The 23,072-nt window shown below is 45.8% G+C and overlaps 1 protein-coding gene across 1 annotated transcript in view; it reads left to right on the plus strand.

Moving 5' to 3' along the window:
• Positions 1-23,072, plus strand: part of LOC137332278 (synaptopodin) — a 70,294-nt gene that overhangs the window by 22,352 nt on the left and 24,870 nt on the right. The window contains exon 2 of the mRNA XM_067995986.1: positions 13,867-15,185. Within this exon, the coding sequence (XP_067852087.1) occupies positions 14,756-15,185 (430 nt within the window). The 5' untranslated portion in view covers positions 13,867-14,755. The remainder of the gene's footprint in view (positions 1-13,866; positions 15,186-23,072) is intronic.

A 23,072-nucleotide genomic window follows, 5' to 3' on the forward strand; every position in this document is an offset into this window, starting at 1 on the left:
GCTCGCTTGATTGGCACCCCATCCACCACCCTAAACATTCACTCCCTTCACCAACGGCGCATAGTGGCTGCAGTGTGTACCATCCACAGGATGCACTGCAGCTGAAGATGGTTGGGCCTCGGACTCTGCCCTGATGAACTGCAGCCACTCACCAAGGCTTCTTCACTGCAACTTGCCAAGGCTTCTTCGACAGCACCTCCCAAACCCACGACCTCTACCACCTAGAAGGACAAGGGCAGCAGGCACATGGGAACACCACCACCTGCACGTTCCCCTCCAAGTCACACACCATCCCAACTTGGAAATATACCGCCGTTCCTTCATCGTCGCTGGGTCAAAATCCTGGAACTCCCTTCCTAACAACACTGTGGGAGAACGTTCACCACACGGACTGCAGCGGTTCAAGAAGGCGGCTCACCACCACCTTCTCAAGAGCAATTAGGGATGGGCAATAAATGCTGGCCTCGCCAGCGACGCCCACATCCCAAGAACGAATAAAAAAAAATCTTATATTTGTGACCTCTTGTTTTTGACTCCCCTACAAGTGGAAACATTTTCTCTATATCTACCCTATCACACTCTTTCATTATCTTAAAGACCTCTATCAGATCACCCTCAGACGTCTCTTCGCTAGAGAAAAGAGCCTCAGCCTGTTCAACCTTTCCTGATAAGTATATCCTCACAGTTCTGGTATCATCCTTGTGAATCTTTTTTGCACCTTCTCCAATGCCTCTAAATCCCTTTTATAACATGGAGACCAGAACTGTTCACAGTACTCCAAGTGTGGTCTAACCAATTTAGTGTGGTCTAAATACAAGTTTAACATAACTTCTCTGCTTTTCAATTCTATCCCTCTCGCGATCCTTTAATCATCTTAAACACGTCAATTAGTTCACCCCTTAATCTTCCCCAGTTCCTATGTTCTCTAGTCTCTCCACATAACTGAAATCCCTCATCCCTAGGTACTGTTCTGGTAAGAATGGAAGCGGAGGTTGTGACCGAGCTGGGTTTATGACAGCTGATATCAGGTACCAGCAGCTGGCTAGTACTGACGACAGAATGTGTAGTGTCGCTTTCATGTCTTTGTGGCAGTCATCGAACAGAGGCTGTGGATCGAGGGTCTAAATCCTATCACCATAAAATATTTAAAGTGGAACGGTTCTCAGGTTTTACTGATGACGCTTCTTCCATGCGTTGTTGGGTAGGAACTAGGGGGGACCCAGCAGAGTCATCTGGATCCCAGCTGGCCACAGCGCAGGTGTTAAAGATCATTAAGAAAGATTAGCGATCTGTAATAAGGGCTCCGTACGAATCTCTTCTAAATTGAATGAGGCAGGACATCTGAAATATCCCACCTAGCTGAATCTCGGCCTTTGTTTCTTACCGAGTTCTTCTTAAAAATGATCTTACGCGAAACTTAAAATTAAGTGCTGAAAGCTGAATTAAGCACATTTCTACCCTCCCACGCTATTTTTCGTCAGATATTAACCCATTTCAAATGAACAGGTTCAACTCTGTGGAGAAGCAGAGGGATATTATTGGATATATACTTGAAAAGGAGAAATTTGTAGGGCAATGGGGAAAGAGCAGGGTCGGGGCAGTGGGGGGAGGGCGAGTGGGACTAGTTGGATGGCTCTTTCAAAGAGCCGGCACAGGCCAGATGGGCCGAATGGCCTCCTTCTGTGCTGTAAGAGTCTGTGATTCTCTGAGCCACTCAGTGTTGGCAGTTGAACTTTGTCGATCAGAATATATAACCCCTACAAAGAGCATTTATCGATAATCGACAATTCCCCCCCCCCTCCCCCAGGTAGAATGAACTCCCAGGTAGAGTAGTGGAGGCAAAAACCGAGGAATCACTGAAGAAGCAGTTGGATGCTGAGGTGGGAGAGGGTTAATCCTCCATCACCTGTAATCCTCTTGATGTGCCGACTCTGGCTGGTGGCCCTCCAATACCCCCAGGTGGACATTATTCATGTTGTGAGCCTTGATACTGTTATCAGGCTGTCCAACCATGAGAGCCATCGCAGTCAAGCCTGGTCCTGTCCTAGCCCAACATGCAATTATACCAGATCCCTGGATATTCATAGAGCAGGAACCCTGGCAGGTTTTCTCTTCCATCAGTGAGTGGGCCTAAGGCCAATTAAAGTCCGCCTAGTGATGACTTGGCTAAGCACAGACTGGAGGCTGAACCTCGGATGTTCATTATCTGTAGTCACCGCATCAACACCCTGAGCCATCAGTGAGGTGTACTGAACGACTGCCCAACCAGGGGGGCCATCACAGGTGAGCCCGCCTGAATTTCACATAAACATGCACACGCACACACGCATGTGCACACTCACTCCTTCACACATGCACACACACACACACATGCACACACACTCACATACACACACACACACAAATGCACACACACACACAAATGCACACACACACAAACGCACTCACATGCACTCACACACGGACATGATTTCCAGCTGCGGCCACTTGATAACAATCAATAGCGGAAATTATTGGCTGAATTTTCCCCTCCCTACAAATACTGAGGGCAGTTGTAACTCCTGCTCCTATTTCTTATGTTCTCAACCCTCCTCATTAATGCCCCACCTGAGATCACCAACGCTGAGCGAGGACCGAACCTGGTACCCCCTCTTAAGCTGCACCTGTGCACTGCTACAACTATCACCGGGTTTATAGCGCTGCCGAGCGACTTGCGTGTTAAATAAACAATTATCTTGAACTTTCATTTCAATGCAGGTTCAGTCAAAAAACATCCATTTATTTGTTGAAGTGTAACTTCATGTAACTTCATCTCATGTAACTTATTTAAAATGTCGAATTAAACTTGAACCCTGTGCCAAACAACCGATCATCAGGAGCCGATAGTGGGGATCATTGAGTTTGAGAGTGATGTACTTAAGTTAGAAACTAAAGTTTTAAGCTTAAATAAAGCCAATTACATAGGTATGAGGGGCGAGCTGGCAAAAGTAGACTGAGAAATGAGATTAAAGGGTGTGACGGTAGATAAGCAATGGCGAACATTTAAAGAAATAATTCAACATTCTCAACGAATATACATTCCATTGAAAAATAAAAACTCCATGGCTAACTAAAGAAGTTAAGGATAGCATTAGATTAAAGGACGAGGCCTATAATGTTGTGAAGAATAATAGTAAGCCTGAGGATTGGGAGAGTTTTAGAAACCAACAAAGGGCGACTAAAAAATTGATAAAAAGGGAGAAAATAGAATATGAAAGTAATCTAGCAAGAAATATAAAAACAGATTGTAAGAGCTTCTACAAATATGTAAAAAGGAAGAGAGTAGAAAAAGTAAACATTGGTCCCTTAGAGGCTGAGACAGGAGAAATCATAATGGGGAATAAGGAAATGGCAGAGACATTAAACAAATATTTTGTATCTGTCTTCACAGTAGAAGACACAAAAAACATACCAGAAATAGTGGGGAACCAAGGGGCTAAAGGAACTTAAAGTGATTAATATCAGTAGAGAAAAAGTACTGGAGAAACTAATGGGACTAAAAGCCGATAAATCCCCTGGACCTGATGACCTACATCCGAGGGTTCTAAAAGAGGTGGCTGCAGAGATAGTGGATGCATTGGTTGTGATCTTCCAAAATTCCCTAGATTCTAGAACAGTCCCAGCGTATTGGAAGGTAGCAAATGTGACCCCGCTATTCAATAAAGGAGGGAGAGAGAAAACAGGGAACTACAGGCCAGTTAGCCTGACATCAGTCGTCGGGAAAATGCTGGAATCCATTATTAAGGAAGTGCTAACAGGGCACTTAGAAAATCATAACATGATTAGGCAGAGTCAACTTGGTTTTATGAAAGGGAAATCGTATTTGACAAATTTATTAGAGTTTTTTAAGGATGTAACCAGCAGGATAGATAAGAGGGAACCAGTGGATGTTGTATATTTGGATTTTCAAAAGGCATTCGATAAGGTGCCACATAAAAGGTTGTTACACAAGGTAAGGGCTCATGGGGTGAGAATCATAGGGAATCATAGAAAGGTTACAGCACGGAAGGAGGCCATTCGGCCCATTGAGTCCACGCTGGCTCTATGCAAGAGCAATCCAGCTAGTCCTACTCCTCCGCCCTTTCCCCGTAGCCCTGCAAATTTTTTCCTTTCAAGTACTTATCCAGTTCCCTTTTGAAGGCCGTGATTGAATCTGCCTCCACCATCCCCTCAGGCAGTGCATTCCAAATCCTAACCACTTGCTGTGCAAAAAAGTTTATCCTCATGTCACCTTTGGTTCTCTTGCCAAACACCTTAAATCTATGGGTTGGGGTTAATATATTAGCATGGATAGAGGATTGGTTAACAGACAGAAAACAGAGAGTAGGGATAAAAGGGTCATTTTCAGGTCATAGTACTGTGAGAGTTCTGGGCACCGCACCTTCGGAAGGACATATTGGCCTTGGAGGGAGTGCAGCGTAGGTTTACTAGAATGATACCCGGACTTCAAGGGTTAAGTTACGAGGAGAGATTACACAAATTGGGGTTGTATTCTCCAGAGTTTCGAAGGTTAAGGGGTGATCTGATCGAAGTTTATAAAATATTAAGGGGGACAGAGAGAAACTATTTCCGCTGGTTGGGGATTCTAGGAGTAGGGGGCACAGTCTAAAAATTAGAGCCAGACCTTTCGGGAGTGAGATTAGAAAACATTTCTACACACAAAGGGTGGTAGAAGTTTGGAACTCTCTTCCGCAAAAGGCAATTGATACTAGCTCAATTGCTAAATTTAAATGTGAGATAGATAGCTTTTTGGCAATCAAAGGTATTAAGGGATATGGGCCAAAGGCAGGTATATGGAGTTAGATCACAGATCAGCCATGATCTTATCAAATGGCAGAGCAGGCAGGAGGGGCTGAATGGCCTACTCCTGTTCCTGTGTTCCTATGTTCATAGAATCATAAAACATTTTCGGCACAGAAGGAGGCCATTCGGTCCACCATTTCCGCGCCATCCAAAAATGAGCTGCCCAGCCTAATCCCACTTTCCAGCACTTGGTCCGTAGCCTTGTAGGTTATGGCACCTCAAGTGCACATCTAAACACTTTTTAAATGAATTGAGGGTTTCTGCCTCTACCACCCTTTCAGGCAGTGAGTTCTAGACCCCCACCACCCTCTGGGTGAAAAATGTTTTCCTCAGCTCCCCTCTAATCCTTCTACCAATCACTTTAAATCCATGTCCCCTGGTTATTGACGTCTCTGCTAAGGGAAATAGGTCCTTCCTATCCAAGCTACCTAGGCCCTTCATAATTTTATACACCTCAATTACATCACCCCTCACCCTCCTCTGTTCCAAAGAAAACAACCCCAGCCTATCCAATTTTTCCTCATAGCTAAAATTCTCCAGTCCTGGCAACATCCTCGTAAATCTCCTCTGCACCCTCTGTAGTGCAATTACATCCGTCCTGTAATGTGGTGACCAGAACTATATGACCAGAACTCAGCTGTGGCTTAACTAGCATTTTATACAGTTCCAGCATAACCTCCCTGCTCTTATATTCCATGCCTCAGCTAATAAAGGAAAGTATTCCATATGCCTTCTTAACCACCTTATCTGCCTGTCCTGCTAGCTTCAGGGATCTGAGGACATGCACTCCAAGGTCCCTCTCTTCCTCTACACCTCTCAGTATCTTCCCATTTATTGTATATTCTCTTGCCTTGGCAGGCTGTAACTAGTGGGGTGCCGCAAGGATCAGTGCTGGGGCCCCAGCAATTTACAATCTATATTAATGACTTAGATGAAGGGACCGAATGTAACATATCCAAGTTTGCTGACGATACAAAGATAGGTGGGAAAGTAAGCTGTGAGGAGAATACAAAGAGTCTGCAAAGGGATATAGACAGGTTAAGTGAGTGGGCAATAAGGTGGCAGGTGGAGTATAATGTGGGAAATGTGAGGTTATTCACTTTGGTAGAAAAACAGAATAATTTTTAAATGATGAGAAACTATTAAATGTTGGCGTTCAGAGAGAAACACAAAAAGTTAGCATGCAGGTATAGCAAGCAATTAGGAAGGCAAATGGCATGTTGGCCTTTATTGCAAGGGGGTTGGGGTACAAGAGTAAGGAAGACTTACTACAATTGTACAGGGCTTTAGTGAGACCTCACCTGAAGTACTGTGTACAGTTTTGGTCTCCTTATCTAAGGAAGGATATACTTGCCTTAGAGGTGGCGCAGTGAAGGTTCACTAGATTAATTCCTGGGATGAGAGGGTTGTCCTCTGAGGAGAGATTGAGCAGAATGGGCTTATGCTGTCTGGAGTTTAGAAAAATGAGAGGTGATCTCATTGAAACATATAAGATTCTGAGGGGGCTTGACAGGATAGATGCTGTTTCCCCTGGCTGTAGAGTCTAGAACTAGGGAGCATAATCTCAGGATAAGGAGTCGGCCATTTAAGACTGAGATGAGGAGGAATTTCTTCACTCAGAGGGATGTGAATCTTTGGAATTCTCTACCCCAGAAGGCTGTGGATGCTGAATCCTTGAGTACATTCAAGGCTGAGATCATTAAATTTTTGGACTCTAGGGGAATCAAGGGATATGGGGATTGGGCAGGAAAGTGGAGTTGAGGTCGAAGATCAGCCATGTTCTTTTTGAATGGCGGAGCAGGCTCGAGGGGCCGTATGGCCTACTCCTGCTCCAATTTCTTATGTTCTTATATTCTTGTCATCACTGTAGCAGGGACAATCTATATACCTCAATAAACACACTCACATCAGCGGCATTGGATTGTGTGTAACTTCCATCGCCCCACCATTGGCGGCCGTGCCTTCAGCCGTCTAGGCCTTAAGTTCTGAAATTCCCTCCCTAAACCTCTCCACCTCTCCACCTCTCTCCTCCTTTAAGAAGCTCCTTAAAACCTACCTCTTTTGGTCACCTGCCCCAATGCCTCCCTCTTTGGCTCCCTGTCAATTTTTGTCTGATTACACATCTGTGAAGCACCTTAGGACATTTTACTATGTTAAAGGCACTATATAAATGCAAGTTGTTGTTGTAGTGGTTTGGTTATGTTGTATAAGAGAGGAGCAGGAAGGAAAGGAACAGCATTTGAGAGAAAGAGAAGGAGGGAGATACTCACTTTGCGTCACTGAGTAAATGGAGCATGACTTTGGGATTGGGGTCGGACCTGACACCTGAGCAAAGAGAATGGGGCTCACTAGAGGAGGGACTCTCACACTGCTTGTCTCTGGAGTCTACCTGGGCCCTAACACCCAAAGCTAAAACTGCTTCACACTGACACTAAACTCGTGGTGTAAATGCACCAAGAGAGAGCGACAGATATAGAAATGCAGAGATTGAGACAGACATAGTAAGATACAAAGACAGAAAGAGAGAGGCACAAAAAGAGAAATAGAGATACAAACTGACAGAATAACAGTCAGAGGGACAGAGAGAGAAGGAAAGAAGTTGGGTGGTGTGTAAAACAGGCAATCATCTGGTCAGTTTGCCAGGTTAGGTTAAAATGAGAGGGTTGTCCTATGAGGAGAGATTGAGTAGAATGGGCCTATACTCTCTGGAGTTTAGAAGAATGAGATGTGATCTCATTGAAACATATAAGATTCTAAGATGGCTTGACAGGGTAGATACTGTGAGGTTGTTTCCCCTGGTGGGAGAATCTAGAACCAGGGGTCATGGTCTCAGGATAAGGGGTCGGCCATTTAAGACTGAGATGAGGAGGAATCTCTTCACTCAGAGGGTTGTGAATCTTTTGAATTCTCTACCCCAGAGGGCTGTGGATGCTGAGTGTTTGAGTATATTCAAGGCTGAGATCGATAGATTTTTGGACTCTAGGAGAATCAAGGGATATGGGGATTGGGCGCAAAAGTGGAGTTGAGGTCGAAGATCAGCCATGATCTTATTGAATGACGGAGCAGGCTCGAGGGGCCGTATGGTCTACTCCTGCTCCTATTTCTTATGTTCTTATGAACCCAACAGAGCAAGTCAGAGCGAGACTAACAGAGACAAAAATAGACAGATAGAGAGGGACAGAGACAGAGAGAAAGACAGAGAGAGACAGAGATAAGAGTCATATACAGATAAAGTACCTTCACCACATGGTCTGCAGCATTTCAAGAAGAAGGCCCACCACCATCTTCTCAAGGGCAACTAGGGATGGGCAATAAATGCCGGCCTTGCCAGCGATGCCCACATCCCAAAGATTGATAAAAGAATGTGAGGGAGAAAGAGACAGAGGGAGAAAGAGACAGAAAGAATGAGAGGCAAAAAGAGAGAGATACTAAATTGTTGTGGTTCTAGTTTGGAGATATAATTGGACTGAGATCAGAGGCTAGAATTTTTGCCTGATCATAGACAATGGAAGAAAATTCCCCGTCTTAAAATATATATAATAGAGGAATAAAATGAGCCAGTTGCCTTTACCTTACTGAGCTCTTGGCTGGAAGTACAAGGCGGAGGTGATGGGCTGTAGCAGCAACAAGTTGGACCATGTTGTCATAGCTGGTAACAGGATTTGGATGCGAGAGCCACAGGTATGGGAGAACAGCCAAGGCAAAGCAAAGCTTGCTAATAAACAGCTGCGGGCTAGCACCAGAAAGATTGCAATAGTGAAGGAGTGAAAAGCAAGAAGTGATTAAAATCTCATCTGCAGTGGAGATGAAAGTGGCAGCCATGTTACCTGGTGAAATTCAGCACAGTTTCTTTGTCGAGCACCCCAGTGGCTCATTGGGGTACAGCACCAGTGGGGGGGTGGTATTAAAACCTACCCCTTTAACCAAAGTTTTAGTCACTCACCATAATATCCCCTTCTTTGGCTTGGAGTCAGTTTTTGTCTGATTACGATCCTGTGAAACGCCTTGGGACATTTTACTACATTAAAGGTGCTATATAAATTCAAGTTGCCATTTTTGAAATTGAATTCAATAAATCTGGTAAACTGTGGGCTAGCACCAGGAAAAGTCACTGATTATCGTAAAAACCCAACTGCTTCACTAATGTCCTTCAGTGCAGTACTGAGGGAGTGCTGCATTGTCAAAGGTGCTGACTTTCTGATGAGATGTTAAACCAAGGTCCCATCTGCCCTCTTAGGTAAACGTAAAAAATCCTACGGCCACTATTTCGAAGAAGAGCAGGGGGAAGTTCTCCCTTGTTTCCTGGAGCCAATATTTATCCTTCAACCAACATCACTGAAACAGATTATCTGGTCGTTATCACATTGCTGTTTGTGGCATCTTTCTGAGTGCACATTGGCTGCTGGATTTCCTCCATTGCAACAGTGACTAACACTTCAAAAATACTCATTTTCTGTGAAGTGCTTTGGGCTGTCCTAAGGTCGTGAAAGGCGCTATATAAATGCAAGTCTTCCTTTACCCACTCTTCGCTTCCGCATTAAATGGTTGTCTCTCAATGGCCTATGAAGTGGCTAGGGAACCATTCAGTTGTCAAGGCAACTAGGGACGGGCAATAAATACCGGCCTCACCAGTGACACCCACATCCTGAGCACAAATAAAGGTCACTGTGCAGGCTCACACGTGGGTGAGATACCAGTGGGTGTCAGGTTGCTGTGGAATTTGCATCTCAGCTAAAATCAGCAGGGGGAAGGGGAAAATTTGGAGGAGGCGAAAATAAGAGAAAACAAAAGTGAGAACTAGACTCATCCCCAAGGACTCACACTCAAATACCTTTCAACTGAAGGGTACATTTCTGAAGGTAAGTCACTGGGGATGCAGGAAAGTCAATTGTCTAATGTCTCAATTGCAAGGATTTGGACCCAAATGGCACATTTACCCATCTTTTAGGAAGATGTGACCTATTCGCTGCCTTGAATGTAGTTCCTGAAAGGTCACCACAGAAAGAAAGAGAGGGCAGAAAAGTACATTAGATATTGTTTTACAAATCAGTGCAGACTACGTGTTCGTTTAGAAAGAACTTGTAGTTATACAGTGCCTCATCATGTCTCAAAGACATCCCAGTATTACTTCATGTGCAATGAAATACTCAATCACTGTTGTTATGTAGGCAAATACATTTTGTACCCAGCAAGGTCCCACAAACAGCAAAGGAGATGAAGGACTATTAACCTGACACACTCATGAGCTCCCCCTCTTTAAATACTGAAACATTGTCATAAGAACATAAGAAATAGAAGCAGGAGTAGGCCATAGGGCCCCTCAAGCCTGCTCCGCCATTCAATGGCTGAGATCATGGCTAATCTTATACTTCAACTCCACTTTCCCGCCCTATCCCCATATCCCTTGATTCCCTTAGTGCCCAAAAATTTATCGATCTGAGCCTTGAATATACTCAAGGAGCATCTGACACAATCCAGGACCCCAGTAAATATCGACACACTCACAAAGACCCCTGGTAAATATTGACACGTACCTTGTTACCCCCCTCCCACCCTGCAAATATTGAAAGATTTCCGTGGCCCCCCCCCACAAATAATGACGCACTCATCATATGGGTTGTAAAACCCTCCCACCGTACATGACTAACCGCCCTATCAGCTGGTATAAAGATGGTTACAGCCATGGAAGGAGCGATCACGTCACGGCCTGTCAGACTGTTAATCAACCTGCGAATCCTCCCACAACTTCACACTGTTTTCCAAGGGACGAGAGTGTGAAAGTAGGACAGAAATAGAAAAAAAAAATACAGAAACTAGAATTCACTGAGTGTGGTTTGGCCGTCCTCCAATGGACAGAGATCTGATGGGCTCACAGGTCCCACAGGACCCCCACAATGCACGAAGCCTATCTAATGTCTTGCATAACTTGTTGATCCAATTATCCAATGGGCACTGGGCCAACTGTAATCGGACATTCAGCAGATTCCAGCCACAGATTTAGGCCCCGAATCACCAGAGGAACGGTTTTATTTTCACCTTCACCAGCTGCAGATGACACAAGTCATTTTCATTTTCACTTTCTCCCTCTCCCAGAGTGTTGGGGGAAGGGGAATGCTTTCTGTCGATTTAAATTTCTCAAAACATGGCTAACCACAAATCATATGCCGCATCAAATCATTTTATGCGGATTCTTCCGGTGGGGGGGAAAGCCCAGGACAAAGAGGGCACAATCTTAAAACTAGAGCCAGGCCATTCAGGAATGATGTAAAGAATCTTACAACACCAGGTTATAGTCCAACAATTTTATTTGAAAATCACAAGCTTTCGGAGGCTTTCTCCTTCGTCAGGAATGAAATCAGGAAGCACTTTTTTTCATACAAAGGGTAGTGGAAATGTGGAATTCTCTCACCCGAAAGGCTGTGGATGCTGGGGGTCAATTGGAGCTTTCATTACTGAGATCGATCGATTTTTGTTAGGTAAGAGGGTCAAGGGATATGGAGCAAAGGCGGGTAAATGGAGTTGAGGTGCAGAACAGCCATAATCTAATAGAATCACTACCACAAGGAGTAGTTGAGGCGAATCGCACCGATACATTTAAAGAGAAGCACATGAGGGAGAAAGGAATAGAAGGATAAGTTGATAGGGTGAGATGAAGAGGGGTGGGAGGAGGCTTGTGTGGAGCATAAACACCGGCATAGACCAGTTGTGCTGAATGGCCTGTTTCCGCACTGTACATTCTATGTAATTCTATGTTATAGGCTAGAGGGGCTGAATGGCCTACTCCTGTTCCTACGTTCCTATCATAATGACTTCACTCCTTATTAGGAATGGCAATTGGAACCCAATTTTTTTTTTGTCTTGCAGGGTGTCCTGACCTTATACTAACCCATCCCCCTACCCACCCCACCTGGGAGGAGCAAGTAGAGAATGGTACATGCAACCCCACGGTTCAGACTGTAGCCCCGTGCATTGATCATCGAGGAGTTACTCAGTGGAAATTGAGGAGTGAGAGACAGGTACTCAGTAGAGTGGGCCAGTCACAGGGAGGACTGATATGAGACACAAGGCCCATTCCAGAGAGACACAACAGGCAGTCAACATTCGCATGAGTGATCAGAAAGCAAATCTATAACACAGAGGGGCAAATTACCTCTACGCCTACATATTCGCAACTTAAACTCTCCAATGCACCCCACCCAAATTGGTATAATTTCCTCTTTAGTACAAATGCTGTCAGCTCCAACAGAGGGATTGGCAGCCTCGGGCTGTGACAAATATGGATCCTCAGTGCCCAATTAACATTCAATCGCCATTTCGCCATTGCTCTCTTACATTGAATCAGAATCTTACGGCACAGAAAGGGGCCATTCGGCCCATCGAGCCTGTGCCAGCTCTTTGAAAGAGCGATCCAATTAGTCCCACTCCCCTGCTCTTTCCCCATAGCCCTGCAAATTTTCTCCCCTTCAAATATTTTTCCAATTCCCTGTTGAAAGTTATTATTGAATCTGCTTCCACCACCCTTTCAGGCAGCGCATTCCAGATCAGAACAACTCGCTGTGTAAAATAAATTCTCCTCATCTCATCTCTGGCTCTTTTGCCAATTACTTTAAATCTGTGACCTCTGGTTACCGACCCTCTTGCCACTGGAAACAGTTTCTCCTTATTTACTATATCTATCAAAGCCCAGTATAATTTTGAACGCCTCTATTAAATCTCTCCTTAACCTTCTCTGCTCTAAGGAGAACAACCCCAGCTTCTCCAGTCTCTCCATATAACTGAAGTCCCTCATCCCTGGTACCATTCTAGTAAATCTTTTCCATGCCCTCTCCAAGGCCTTGGCATCCTTCCTAAAGTGTGGTGCCCAGAATTGGACACAATACTCCAGTTGAGGGCTAACCAGTGATTTAGAAAGGTTTAGCATAACTTCCTTGGTTTTTTCTAGATTGAGTGGAATGGCTCTATATTATCATAGAAGCATAGAAGGTTACAGCATGGAAGGAGGCCATTCGGCCCATCGAGTCCGCGCCGGCTCTATGCAAGAGCAATCCAGCTAGTCCACTGCCCCGCCCTATCTTCGTAGCCCTGCACAATTTTTTGTTTCAAGTACTTATCCAGTTCCCTTTTGAAGGCCATGATTGAATCTGCCTCCACCACTCCCTCGGGCAGTATATTCCAGATCCTAACCACATGCTGTGTAAAAAAGTTTTTCCTCATATCACCTTTGGTTCTTTTGCCAATCACTTTAAATCTATGCCCTCTGTTTCTTGACCCTTGCGCCAATAGGAACAGTTTCTCTCTATCCACTCTGTCTAGACCCTTTATGATTTTGAATACCTCTATCAAATCTCCTCTCAACTTTCTCTGTTCCAAGGAGAACAATCCCAGCCTCTCCAGTCTAACCATGTAATTTAAGTCCCTCATCCCTGAAATCATTGTAGTAAATCTTCTCTGCACCCTCTCTAAGGCCTTCACATCCTCTGGAGTTTAGAGGGATGTGAATCTTTGGAATTCTCTACCCCACAGAGCTGTGGATGCTGAGTCGTTGAGTATATTCAAGGCTGAGATCGATGTGGATATTTGAACACTAAGGGAATCAAGGAATATGGGGATAAAGCGGGAAAGTGGAGTTGAGGTAGAAGATCAGCCATGAACTTATTGAATGGCGAAGCAAGCTTGAGAGGCCTCATGGCCTACTCCTGCTCCTATTTCTTATGTTCTTATGTACACTGCCTCTATTAATAAAGCCCAGGATCCCATATGCTTTTTTAACAGCCTTCTCAACTTATCCTGCCACCTTCAAAGATTTGTGTATGTGCACCCTCAGGTCTCTCTGTTCCTGCACTCCCTTTAAAACTGTCCCATTTAGTTTATATTGCCTCTCCTCATTCTTCCTACCAAAATCTCTCCGCGAAGGGGACAAGTAAAGAAAAGAGCTGAAAATGGAGTTTCGACCATAATAAGCACTTTTGGGCGAATGCCTGGGAGTCGCACGCTTGCCTTCATCTCTTCCATGTTTTCTTTTAGGTTGCCGTGCGGGAACAAAAGCGTTTCACAGGCAGGGGGAAGGTGGCAGCCGGACTCCTGGTGGAGTGATAGAAGTGGAAGAGAATGTGAGGAATTTCTGTCCCGCTCTCTACCAGGGTGCCTAACCCTCCAAAACTTCTAACCACGGGAAGGGGCTGCGTGGTAAACAAAAGCACACGACCGTTAGCGTGCCAAACAGCGGACAGCAGCAGCCTGACTCGGAGCTCCGGGATCTTCAGTGCGTGTTTTGGGGAGGGACACGGCTAGCCGGAACTTGAATGGTTGGATTAGCTATTTTCTGAAGGAAAAAAAAAACCCTTACATCTTTCACTGGCTTCCTTGATGTGACTGCATCAGACAGGTTGGCTATAACATCAAGAAAATTAGTCAAACAAAAAAAAAAAATCATCGTTGAGGGAAGGAATTCCGGGACTTAACAAGCGGAGTCTTTTTTAAAAGAGAAAACACACAGAATTGCAAATAAGTTTTGTGGCAAACAAAAATATATTTTATGCAAACGCCATTGCTCGTTCTGTTTCCCTCTTACAGTTTGTCTTCCGAAGATTCTTAAAGCAATACCGTCTCTTTTGTCAGACAGCCAAAAGCAAATCAATTCGTTTTCTAACAAGTAGGATTCCACTCCTCGCACTCACTTTATATAAATGCTTTAATGAGGATGCTGAGGGAAGGCACGCATGCTAAAGAATAAAGACAAAACATTTACAACGCACTGCAAGCGAAGAGGAACTTAATTCATGCTTTAGATCATCCCTTACAAGCCCCTTAAAGCCAAACGCAGCCCAAACATCTTTGAAGTGGAGAGACATTCCATCGCCCTTGACTTCCTAAAGCCTCTCGTACTCTCGTCAGACTAGCGGATTCCAGCCAGATGCAGGTGGGGGCAGATGTGCATTCCTGTGGTTACTTTTCACAGGCCAGAGCTGAAGGAAAACCAAGATCTGAGAAAGGATGGTCTGCTGGAGAGGCCAGCTTGTCTCTATCCATCACAGACCACCAGAGACAGGGAAACTATCTGGGGAATTTGGGAGATGAGGAGGAATGCGAGTCCGCAGACACAGTCAAGAACTCAGAACCTCGCACCACCGAGGGCTTGTGGCCAGGTTCAACGACCTCCGCTTTTGGCAAGGCAGCCGCCGGCCAGTCACTCTCTGCCCTGAAGGAAGCCGTTTGCCCAGTTAACGTACCGTCTGACCGGAGCGCAGCAAGCAAAACTGAGTCAACGGGCACAGGTGAATGGAGAGCTCCAAACTTAACGCCACGTGTGATACCAGGTGTGGCTCCGCATCAGAAACCAGCAAGTAAGAAGATTTTGTTTTTATTCCTTCTTGACTAACACTAACCTTTAGAAGCTCATGGTGTCATTTTATAGCGTCAATAAAAACACACACGCCAGGTGGACCAATCAAATACTAGTAAGTTCATAATAGAAGTCCCTCTCCAGAGACTTGAGCACAAAATCCAGGCTGACACTCCCAGTGCAGTACTGAGGGAGTGCTGCACTGTTGGAGGTGCCATCCTTTGGATGCAATGTTAACTGACGCATGATCTGCGTGTTCTGTTGGTTCAGGTGATAGTGAGGTTAACTATCCCACAGCGCTATTCAAAGAAGAGCAGGAAATGACTCTCCCAGCTCCCTGGCCAACATTCCTCCCTCAACCAACACCAAAAGCACTTTGTAATGTAACTGAAAGCGATGATAAGATGCTAAATAAATGCAAATGCTGGTCTGTGCAACACTGGGAGCCCTCAATCCCCCTGACAGCAAGTCCAGCAGGCACAAAAAACTCTGCTGCCCGTATCCTATCTCTCACCAAGTCCCGTTCTCCTATCACCCCCCTGTGCTCGCTGACCTACATTGGCTCCCGGTCCGGCAGCACCTCGATTTTAAAATTCTCATTCTTGTGTTCAAATCCCTCCATGGCCTCGCCCCTCCCTATCTCTGTAACCTCCTCCAGCCCTACAACCCTCCGAGATCTCTGCTTGTCTCCAATTCTGGCCTCTTGCGCATCCCTGATTCCCACCGCTCCACCATTGGCGGCCATACCTTTTGCCATTTAGGCCCTAAGCTCTGGAATTCCCTCCCTAAACCCTCTGCCTCTGTCTCCTCCATTAAGACACTCCTTAAAACCTACCTGTTTGACCAAGTTTTTTGGTTACCTGTCCTAATATTTCCTATAAAAACATAAGAACATAAGAAATAGGAGCAGGAGTAGGTCACCCGGCCCCTCGAGCCTGCTCTGTCATTCAACAAGATCATGGCTGATCTTCTACCTCAACACCATTTTCCTGCACTATCCCCATATCCCTGGATGCCTTTAATATCTAGAAACCTATCGATCTCTGTTTTGAACGTACTCAATGACTGAGCCTCCACAGCCCTTTGGGGTAGAGAATTCCAAAGATTCACCATCCTCTGAGTGAAGAAATTTCTCCTCATCTCAGTCCTAAATGGCCTACCCCTTATTCTGAGACTGTGACCCCTGGTTCTAGACTCCCCAACCGGGCGAAACTTCCTCCCTGCATCTACCCTGTCGAGCCCTGTAAGAATTTTGTATGTTTCAAAGAGATATGTGGTTCGTTGTCAGATTTTGTCTGATTACGCTCCTGTGAAGTGCCTTGGGACGTTTTACTACGTTAAAGGTGCTATATAAATGCAAGTTGTTGTTGTTTTTGTTGTGTGAAGGGATCGCTAAAGCCGGTCCTGAACTTTGTGGCAAGAATGTCCAAAGTGGCTCAATTTCAGGTTATCTGGTTGCCCCCTCACCAGCATCACAAGTCAAAGAGAGGTGAAAACTAAGTGGTGTATGGCACAGTTAGTGTGTATTTGAGTTGGTATTCCTGCATTTCAACAACAACAATAACTTGCATTTATATAGCGCCTTTAACATAGTAAAATGTCCTTCACAGGAGCGATTATCAAACAAAAATTGACACTGAGCCACATAAGAAGATATTAGGATAGGTCAAAGAGGTAGGTTTTAAGGAGCATCTTAAAGGAGGAAAGAAAGGTGGAGAGGCGGAGAGATGGAGAGGCGGAGAGTTGGAGAGGAGGAGAGATAGCCGGAGAGTTGGAGAGGAGAGGAGGAGCGAGGTAGAGAGGCAGAGAGCTGGAGAGGCAGAAACATGGAGAGGCGGAGAGTTAGAGAGGAAAGGTGGGGAGGAGGAGCGAGGTAGAGAGATAGAGAGGTGGAGAGTCAGAAGTGGAGAGGAGGAGAGAGAAGTAGAGAGGTGGAGAGGTGGAGTGTCGATGTGGTGGAGAAGAAGAGAGAGGTAGCAAGGTGGAGAGGAGGAGAGGAGGAGAGAGAGGTGGAGAGCGGAGAGAGAGGTACAGAGGCGGAAAGGTGGAGAGGCGGAAAGAGAGGTAGAGAGGCGGAGGGAGAGGTAGACAGGCGGAGGGAGAGGTAGAGAGGTGGAGAGAGAGGTAGAGAGGCGGAGGGAGAGGTAGAGAGGCGGAGGGAGAGGTAGAGAGGCGGAGGGAGAGGTAGAGAGACGGAGGGAGAGGTAGAGAGGCGGAGAGAGAGGTAGAGAGGCGGAGGGAGAGGTAGAGAGGCGGAGAGCGAGGTAGAGAGGCGGAGAGCGAGGTAGAGAGGCGGAGAGCGAGGTAGAGAGGCGGAGAGTGAGGTAGAGAGGCGGAGGGAGAGGTAGAGAGGCGGAGGGAGAGGTAGAGAGGCGGAGAGTGAGGTAGAGAGGCGGAGAGTGAGGTAGAGAGGCGGAGGGAGAGGTAGAGAGGCGGAGGGGGAGGTAGAGACGCGGTAAGGTTTCCTTCCCTTCTTCCTCAGAATACATTATCCAGCGTCTCACTCCCAAACACTCCGTGGAGCTTGTGAATATGGGTGTTGGACTGATCTGGGATCAGTGCTGATGGCACTGGAGGAGTGGCAGGAGATTATTCCACTTTCCTGAGGCATCGTGACAGATGTTAAGCAGCCCATTCTCATATTATGTTCAGAAGAAACGTTTCAAAATAAAAGGCACCAAAACAGGAGACAGAGCTGATTCAGGAGAGGAAAGGAGTTTAATCAGTTCAAAGTCCACTATTCCAGGACAGAACATGCTGCAATAATTGCTACACCCATTAGTAGATAGAGAGTAGATAAAGCCTCTGTGAGCTGCAGTGGGAGCGTGAATTCACTCCATGCTGCTTCTCCATTGCTCAACTCTCTGACTTAGGACTTTTCAAAAATATTTTGTGCACATTTTTTGCTCATTGAGATGAAAGAAAGAATTTGCATCTTACAGCACATTTCATGACCTTGAGATGTCCCAAAGCGCTTTACAGCCAATTAAGTACTTTTGAAGTGCAGTCGCTGTTGTAATGTAGGAAATGCAGCAGCCAATTTGTGCACAGGCAGCTCCCACAGACAGAAATGAAATAATGACCAGATCATCTTTTTATACAGATGTTGGTTGAGCGATAAATATTGGCCAGGACACAGGGAAGAACTCCCCTGCCCTTCTTTGAATAGTGGCAGTGGGATCTTTTATATCCAGCTGAGAGGGCACACGGGGCCTTGGTTTAACGTCTCATCCAAAAGATGACCCCTCCGACAGTGCAGCACTCCCTCAGTACTGCACTGGGAGAGTCAGCCTGGATTTTGCACTCAAGCCTCTGGCATGGGATTTGAACCACGTCCTTCTGACTCAGAGGCGAGAGAGTGCTACCCACTGTGCCAAGGCTGATACTTCCTGATGAGAACACATAAGCCCCGATTTTAACTTGGGTGGGATCCGGAGGCCCAAAGCAAGCAGCTTCCCTCCCTCCCCCCGGAGTGTGAGGCCCAATACATTCCCTTTTGAAAGTTACTATTGAATCTGCTCCCACCGCCCTTTCAAGCAGTGCATTCCAACTCACTACGTTAAAAAAATTCTCTTCATCTCCCCTCTGGTTCTTCTGCCAATTACACTAAATCTGTGTCCTCTGGTTACTGACCCTCCTGCCAGTGGAAACAGTTGCTCCCTATCCATGTGATCCAAGATTGGCTCAGTGGCAGGGAGCAAAGGGTAATGGTCGACGGGTGTTTTTGTGACTGGAGGGCTGTTTCCAGTGAGGTTCCGCAGGGCTCAGTACTAGATCTCTTGCTTTTTGTGGTATATATTAATGATTTAGACTTAAATGTAGGGGGCACGATTAAGAAGTTTGCAGATGATACAGAAATTGGCCGTGTAGTTGATAGTGAGGAGGAAAGCTGTAGACTGCAGGAAGATATCAATGGACTGGTCAGGTGGGCAGAAAAGTGGCAAATGGAATTCAATCCGGAGAAGTGTGAGGTAATGCATTTGGGGAGGGCAAACAAGGCAAGGGAATACACAATAAATGGGAGGATACTGAGAGGTGTAGAGGAAGAGAGGGACCTTGGAGTGCATGTCCACAGATCCCTGAAGGTAGCAGGACAGGTAGATAAGGTGGTTAAGAAGGCATATGGGATCCTTTCCTTTATTAGCCGAGGCATAGAATATAAGAGCAGGGAGGTTATGCTAGAACTGTATAAAACACTAGTTGGGCCACAGCTAGAGTACTGTGTACAGTTCTGGTCACCACATTACAGGAAAGATGTGATTGCACTAGAGAGGGTACAGAGGAGATTTACAAGGATGTTGCCAGGACTGGAGAATTTTAGCTGTGAGGGAAGATTGGATAGGCTGGGAACAGAGGAGGCTGAGGGGTGATTTAATTGAGGTGTATAAAATTATGAGGGGATAGTTAGAGTGGACAGGAAGGACCTATTTCCCTTAGCAGAGAGGTCAATAACCAGGGGACATAGATTTAAATTAATTGGTCGAAGAATTAGAAGGAAGCTGAGAAGAAACTTTTTCACCCAAAGGGTGGTGAGGGTCTGGAACTCACTGCCTGAAAGGGTGGTAGAGGCAGAAACCCTCAACTCATTTAAAAAGTACTTGGATGTGCACCTGAAGTGCTGTAACCTACAGGGCTTCGGACCGAGTGCTGGAAAGTGGGATTAGGCTGGGTGGCTCTTTTTCGACTGGCACAGATACGATGGGCCGAATGGCCTCCTTCTGTGTTGTAAATTTTTCTATGTTTCTATCTACTCTATCAAAACCCCTCATAATTTTGAACACCTTAACCTTACCTGCTCTTAGGAGATCAATCCCAATTTCTCTAACCTCTCCGCTTAATTGGATATATTTCTGAAAGGCAATGGGGCTGAGGTATATTGGCGTTTACTCAGTGTTGTAATCTATCTCTGACCTTTGTTCCCATTGGATGAAGCACCTGATGGAAGCACTAGATCACTAAATTTGATGGTGAAAAAGTGGATAGATCTATCAATCTAGCAAGACTGGCTTGTTGGATCTGAAGGCCTTTTTCCTGCTACTAAAAACTATTCTATGTTCTAAATGTTAGTGGTCAGGTTATAAGTAGAATATTGGGTCCAAATTTAATTTGCGGGGGCTTTATTTTGAGTCGGATGTCAAGGCCATGCAGAGGGTGTAGAAGAGATTCACCAAGGTGACACCAGGGATTAGAGTCAAGTTACGAGGAGAATCTAGAGAAACTGGGGCTCTTTTCATTAGAGCAGAGATGGTTAAGAGGAGATCTGACTGAGGTGTTCACAAATAATGAGGGGTTTTGTTGAGGTAACTGAGGAGAAACTATTTCTACTGGTCAGTGAGTCGATATCTAGAGGACATCAATTTAAGGTCATCAGGAAAGAATGAAAGGGAGAGATGAGGATTTTGCATTTTTAGACTGGGACATGGAATCCTGGACAAGAAACAGTGGGGAAAGCAGAATCCATAATAGCTTTTAAAAAGGGAAGGGGATAAATATTTGCAACAGAGAACAGTAAAAGGGTATAGGGACTGGGATGGAGTGGATCGCCATTTCAGAGAGTCGGCACAGGCAAGACAGGCCGACTGCCTCCTTCTGTGCTTTTGGGATCCTACGATTCCAAATTTGCGACATACTTTTTAGGGCCTTGGATCCTGTGTGGGATTAAAGGTCAGCTCCCTGCCCAACTCGTGCTCCGTCTTTTAATCATTAAACTGGTCAAATAAAACGTTGTAAAAGAGAAAAGTGCTCCATGGGCTGTATTTATGACCAGCTCTGAGAAGCTGGATCAAAGGTTGCACGATCCCCGTTTGGGCTGGATAATCTTTTCTAAACGCAGGAAGCCTGGATCATTCGTGGAAGACAGCACCAATGATGAAAGGTAGGAGAAAAGGTGAGATACGTCAATAAGTAATGTTCAAGTGACGCCGAGCTTGAGTTTCAAAAGATTGTAGGATGAAGGGAAGGCTGAGGAAGGTGAGGAGTCCCACAGTTTGTAGGAAAGACTGAGGAAGGTGAGGAGTCCCACAGTTTGAAGGGTAGAGTGAGGGAGGTGAGGAGTCCCACAGTTTGAAGGGTAGAGTGAGGGAGGTGAGGAGTCCCACAGTTTGTAGGAAAGACTGAGGAAGGTGAGGAGTCCCACAGTTTGTAGGAAAGACTGAGGGAGGTGAGGAGTCACACAGTTTGAAGGGAAGAGTGAGGGAGGTGAGGAGTCCCACAGTTTGGAGGGAAGACTGAGGGAGGCAAGGAGTCCCACAGTTTGTATGAAAGACTGAGGGAGGTGAGGAGTCCCAGTTTGGAGGGAAGACTGAGGGATTTGAGGAGTCCCACAATTTGTAGGGAAGACTGAGGGAGGTGAGGCGTCCGACAGTTTGGAGGGAAGACTGAGGGAGGTGAGGCGTCTGACAGTTTGGAGGGAAGACTGAGGGAGGGGAGGAGTTCCACAGTTTCCCCTTTTTGCTTATCTGTGCTTCATGGCCTCTTGCCCCTGGAGATAGCGCCAGCTCCTCATTGCTGTGTCTTTTAATGTTTAACTGCCGCTCCCTGAACACCCTCCGCACAGTGTCCCATCCAGTGGCCTAGCAGAGAACCAGCCAGCACGAAATCCATCCAGACCTGACACACTGTTTCCTGGGTGAGAGTGCTACCACTGAGCTAAGCTCACACCTAAGCTGCCCTGTAGATGCGTTGAGGGTCACATGCAGGGTGAGATTTCCTGCGTGTTTACCTCTCCACTGGCGGATTTTTGGACAGCCTCTGGGCAGCCATGATGATGGGGGGTGAGAGACGGGCTGCATTTCCGCAACACTTTTACCCTCCTTCAGTGCATGAGACCGACTCAGCGCTAAAATCGCTTGTCCGATTACTCAGGGACCACTGAGGTCAATTGTAATGGATAGACAGAGGTCAGCACAAACCTGGGACCTCCCCGGTGTCTGTGGGTGAGAACCAGACCAGGAAATCAAATCAGCCATTGGACCGTCCTGAGCTCTCGAAACTTCTCCTGAAGGAACGCATTCTTCCCTGAAACAAATTAGTGACAGGGAGTTTCTGTATCATACAAGCCGAAGTCTACAGCTGTAACCCATTGTAGACACATCGATTCAATGAGGATTCCAGCTGGATATCCTCAAGGAAACCTGTTCACGTAGAACACAACTGTCAAAGCACTGGTGTTATTTATTAACAAAAGTACCTAGAGTAAGATGAAAATTCTATAAATAATATAAAACAATTTAATGAAAGAAAGAACTCGTTTTTATATGGCACCTTTCACAACATCCCAAAGTGCTTTACAGCCAATGAAGTACTTTTTGAAGTGTAGTCACTGTTGTAATGTAGGAAAATGGGGCATCCAATTTGCACACAATAAGATCCCACAAACAGCAATGTGATAACGACCAGATAATTTGTTTTTTAGTGATATCGGTTGAGGAAAAAAATATTGGCCCAGGACACCGGGGAGAACTCCCCTGCTCTTCTTCAAATAGTGCCATGGGCTATTTTACGTCCACCTGAGAGGGCAGACGAAGCTTCGGTTTAATGTCTCATCCGAAAGACAGTGAAGCACTCCCTCAGTGCTGCACTGGGAGTGTCAGCCTAGATTTCATGCTCAAGTCTCTGCAGTGGGACTTGAACCCATGACCTTCAGGTGAGAGTGCTACCCACTGAGCCATGGCTGACACCTTTAATGAGTGGTGGTAAGACTAAAAACAATTGACGTCAGTGCCCCTCTGGGCAATCAGCCAAGAACGCTCGCTCCTGATCATGACACAGTGCCCCTGCAGGAAAGGATGAGTGTGTAGACATCGGGTGAAGTCAGGCACAACTCAGGTGTGATACCCCTTACAGTTGAACATCCTGTCAACACTCACTCACTGAGCCAGGGGTCTTC

This window comes from Heptranchias perlo, chromosome 14, assembly GCF_035084215.1.
Source record: "Heptranchias perlo isolate sHepPer1 chromosome 14, sHepPer1.hap1, whole genome shotgun sequence".
NCBI lineage: Eukaryota > Metazoa > Chordata > Chondrichthyes > Hexanchiformes > Hexanchidae > Heptranchias > Heptranchias perlo.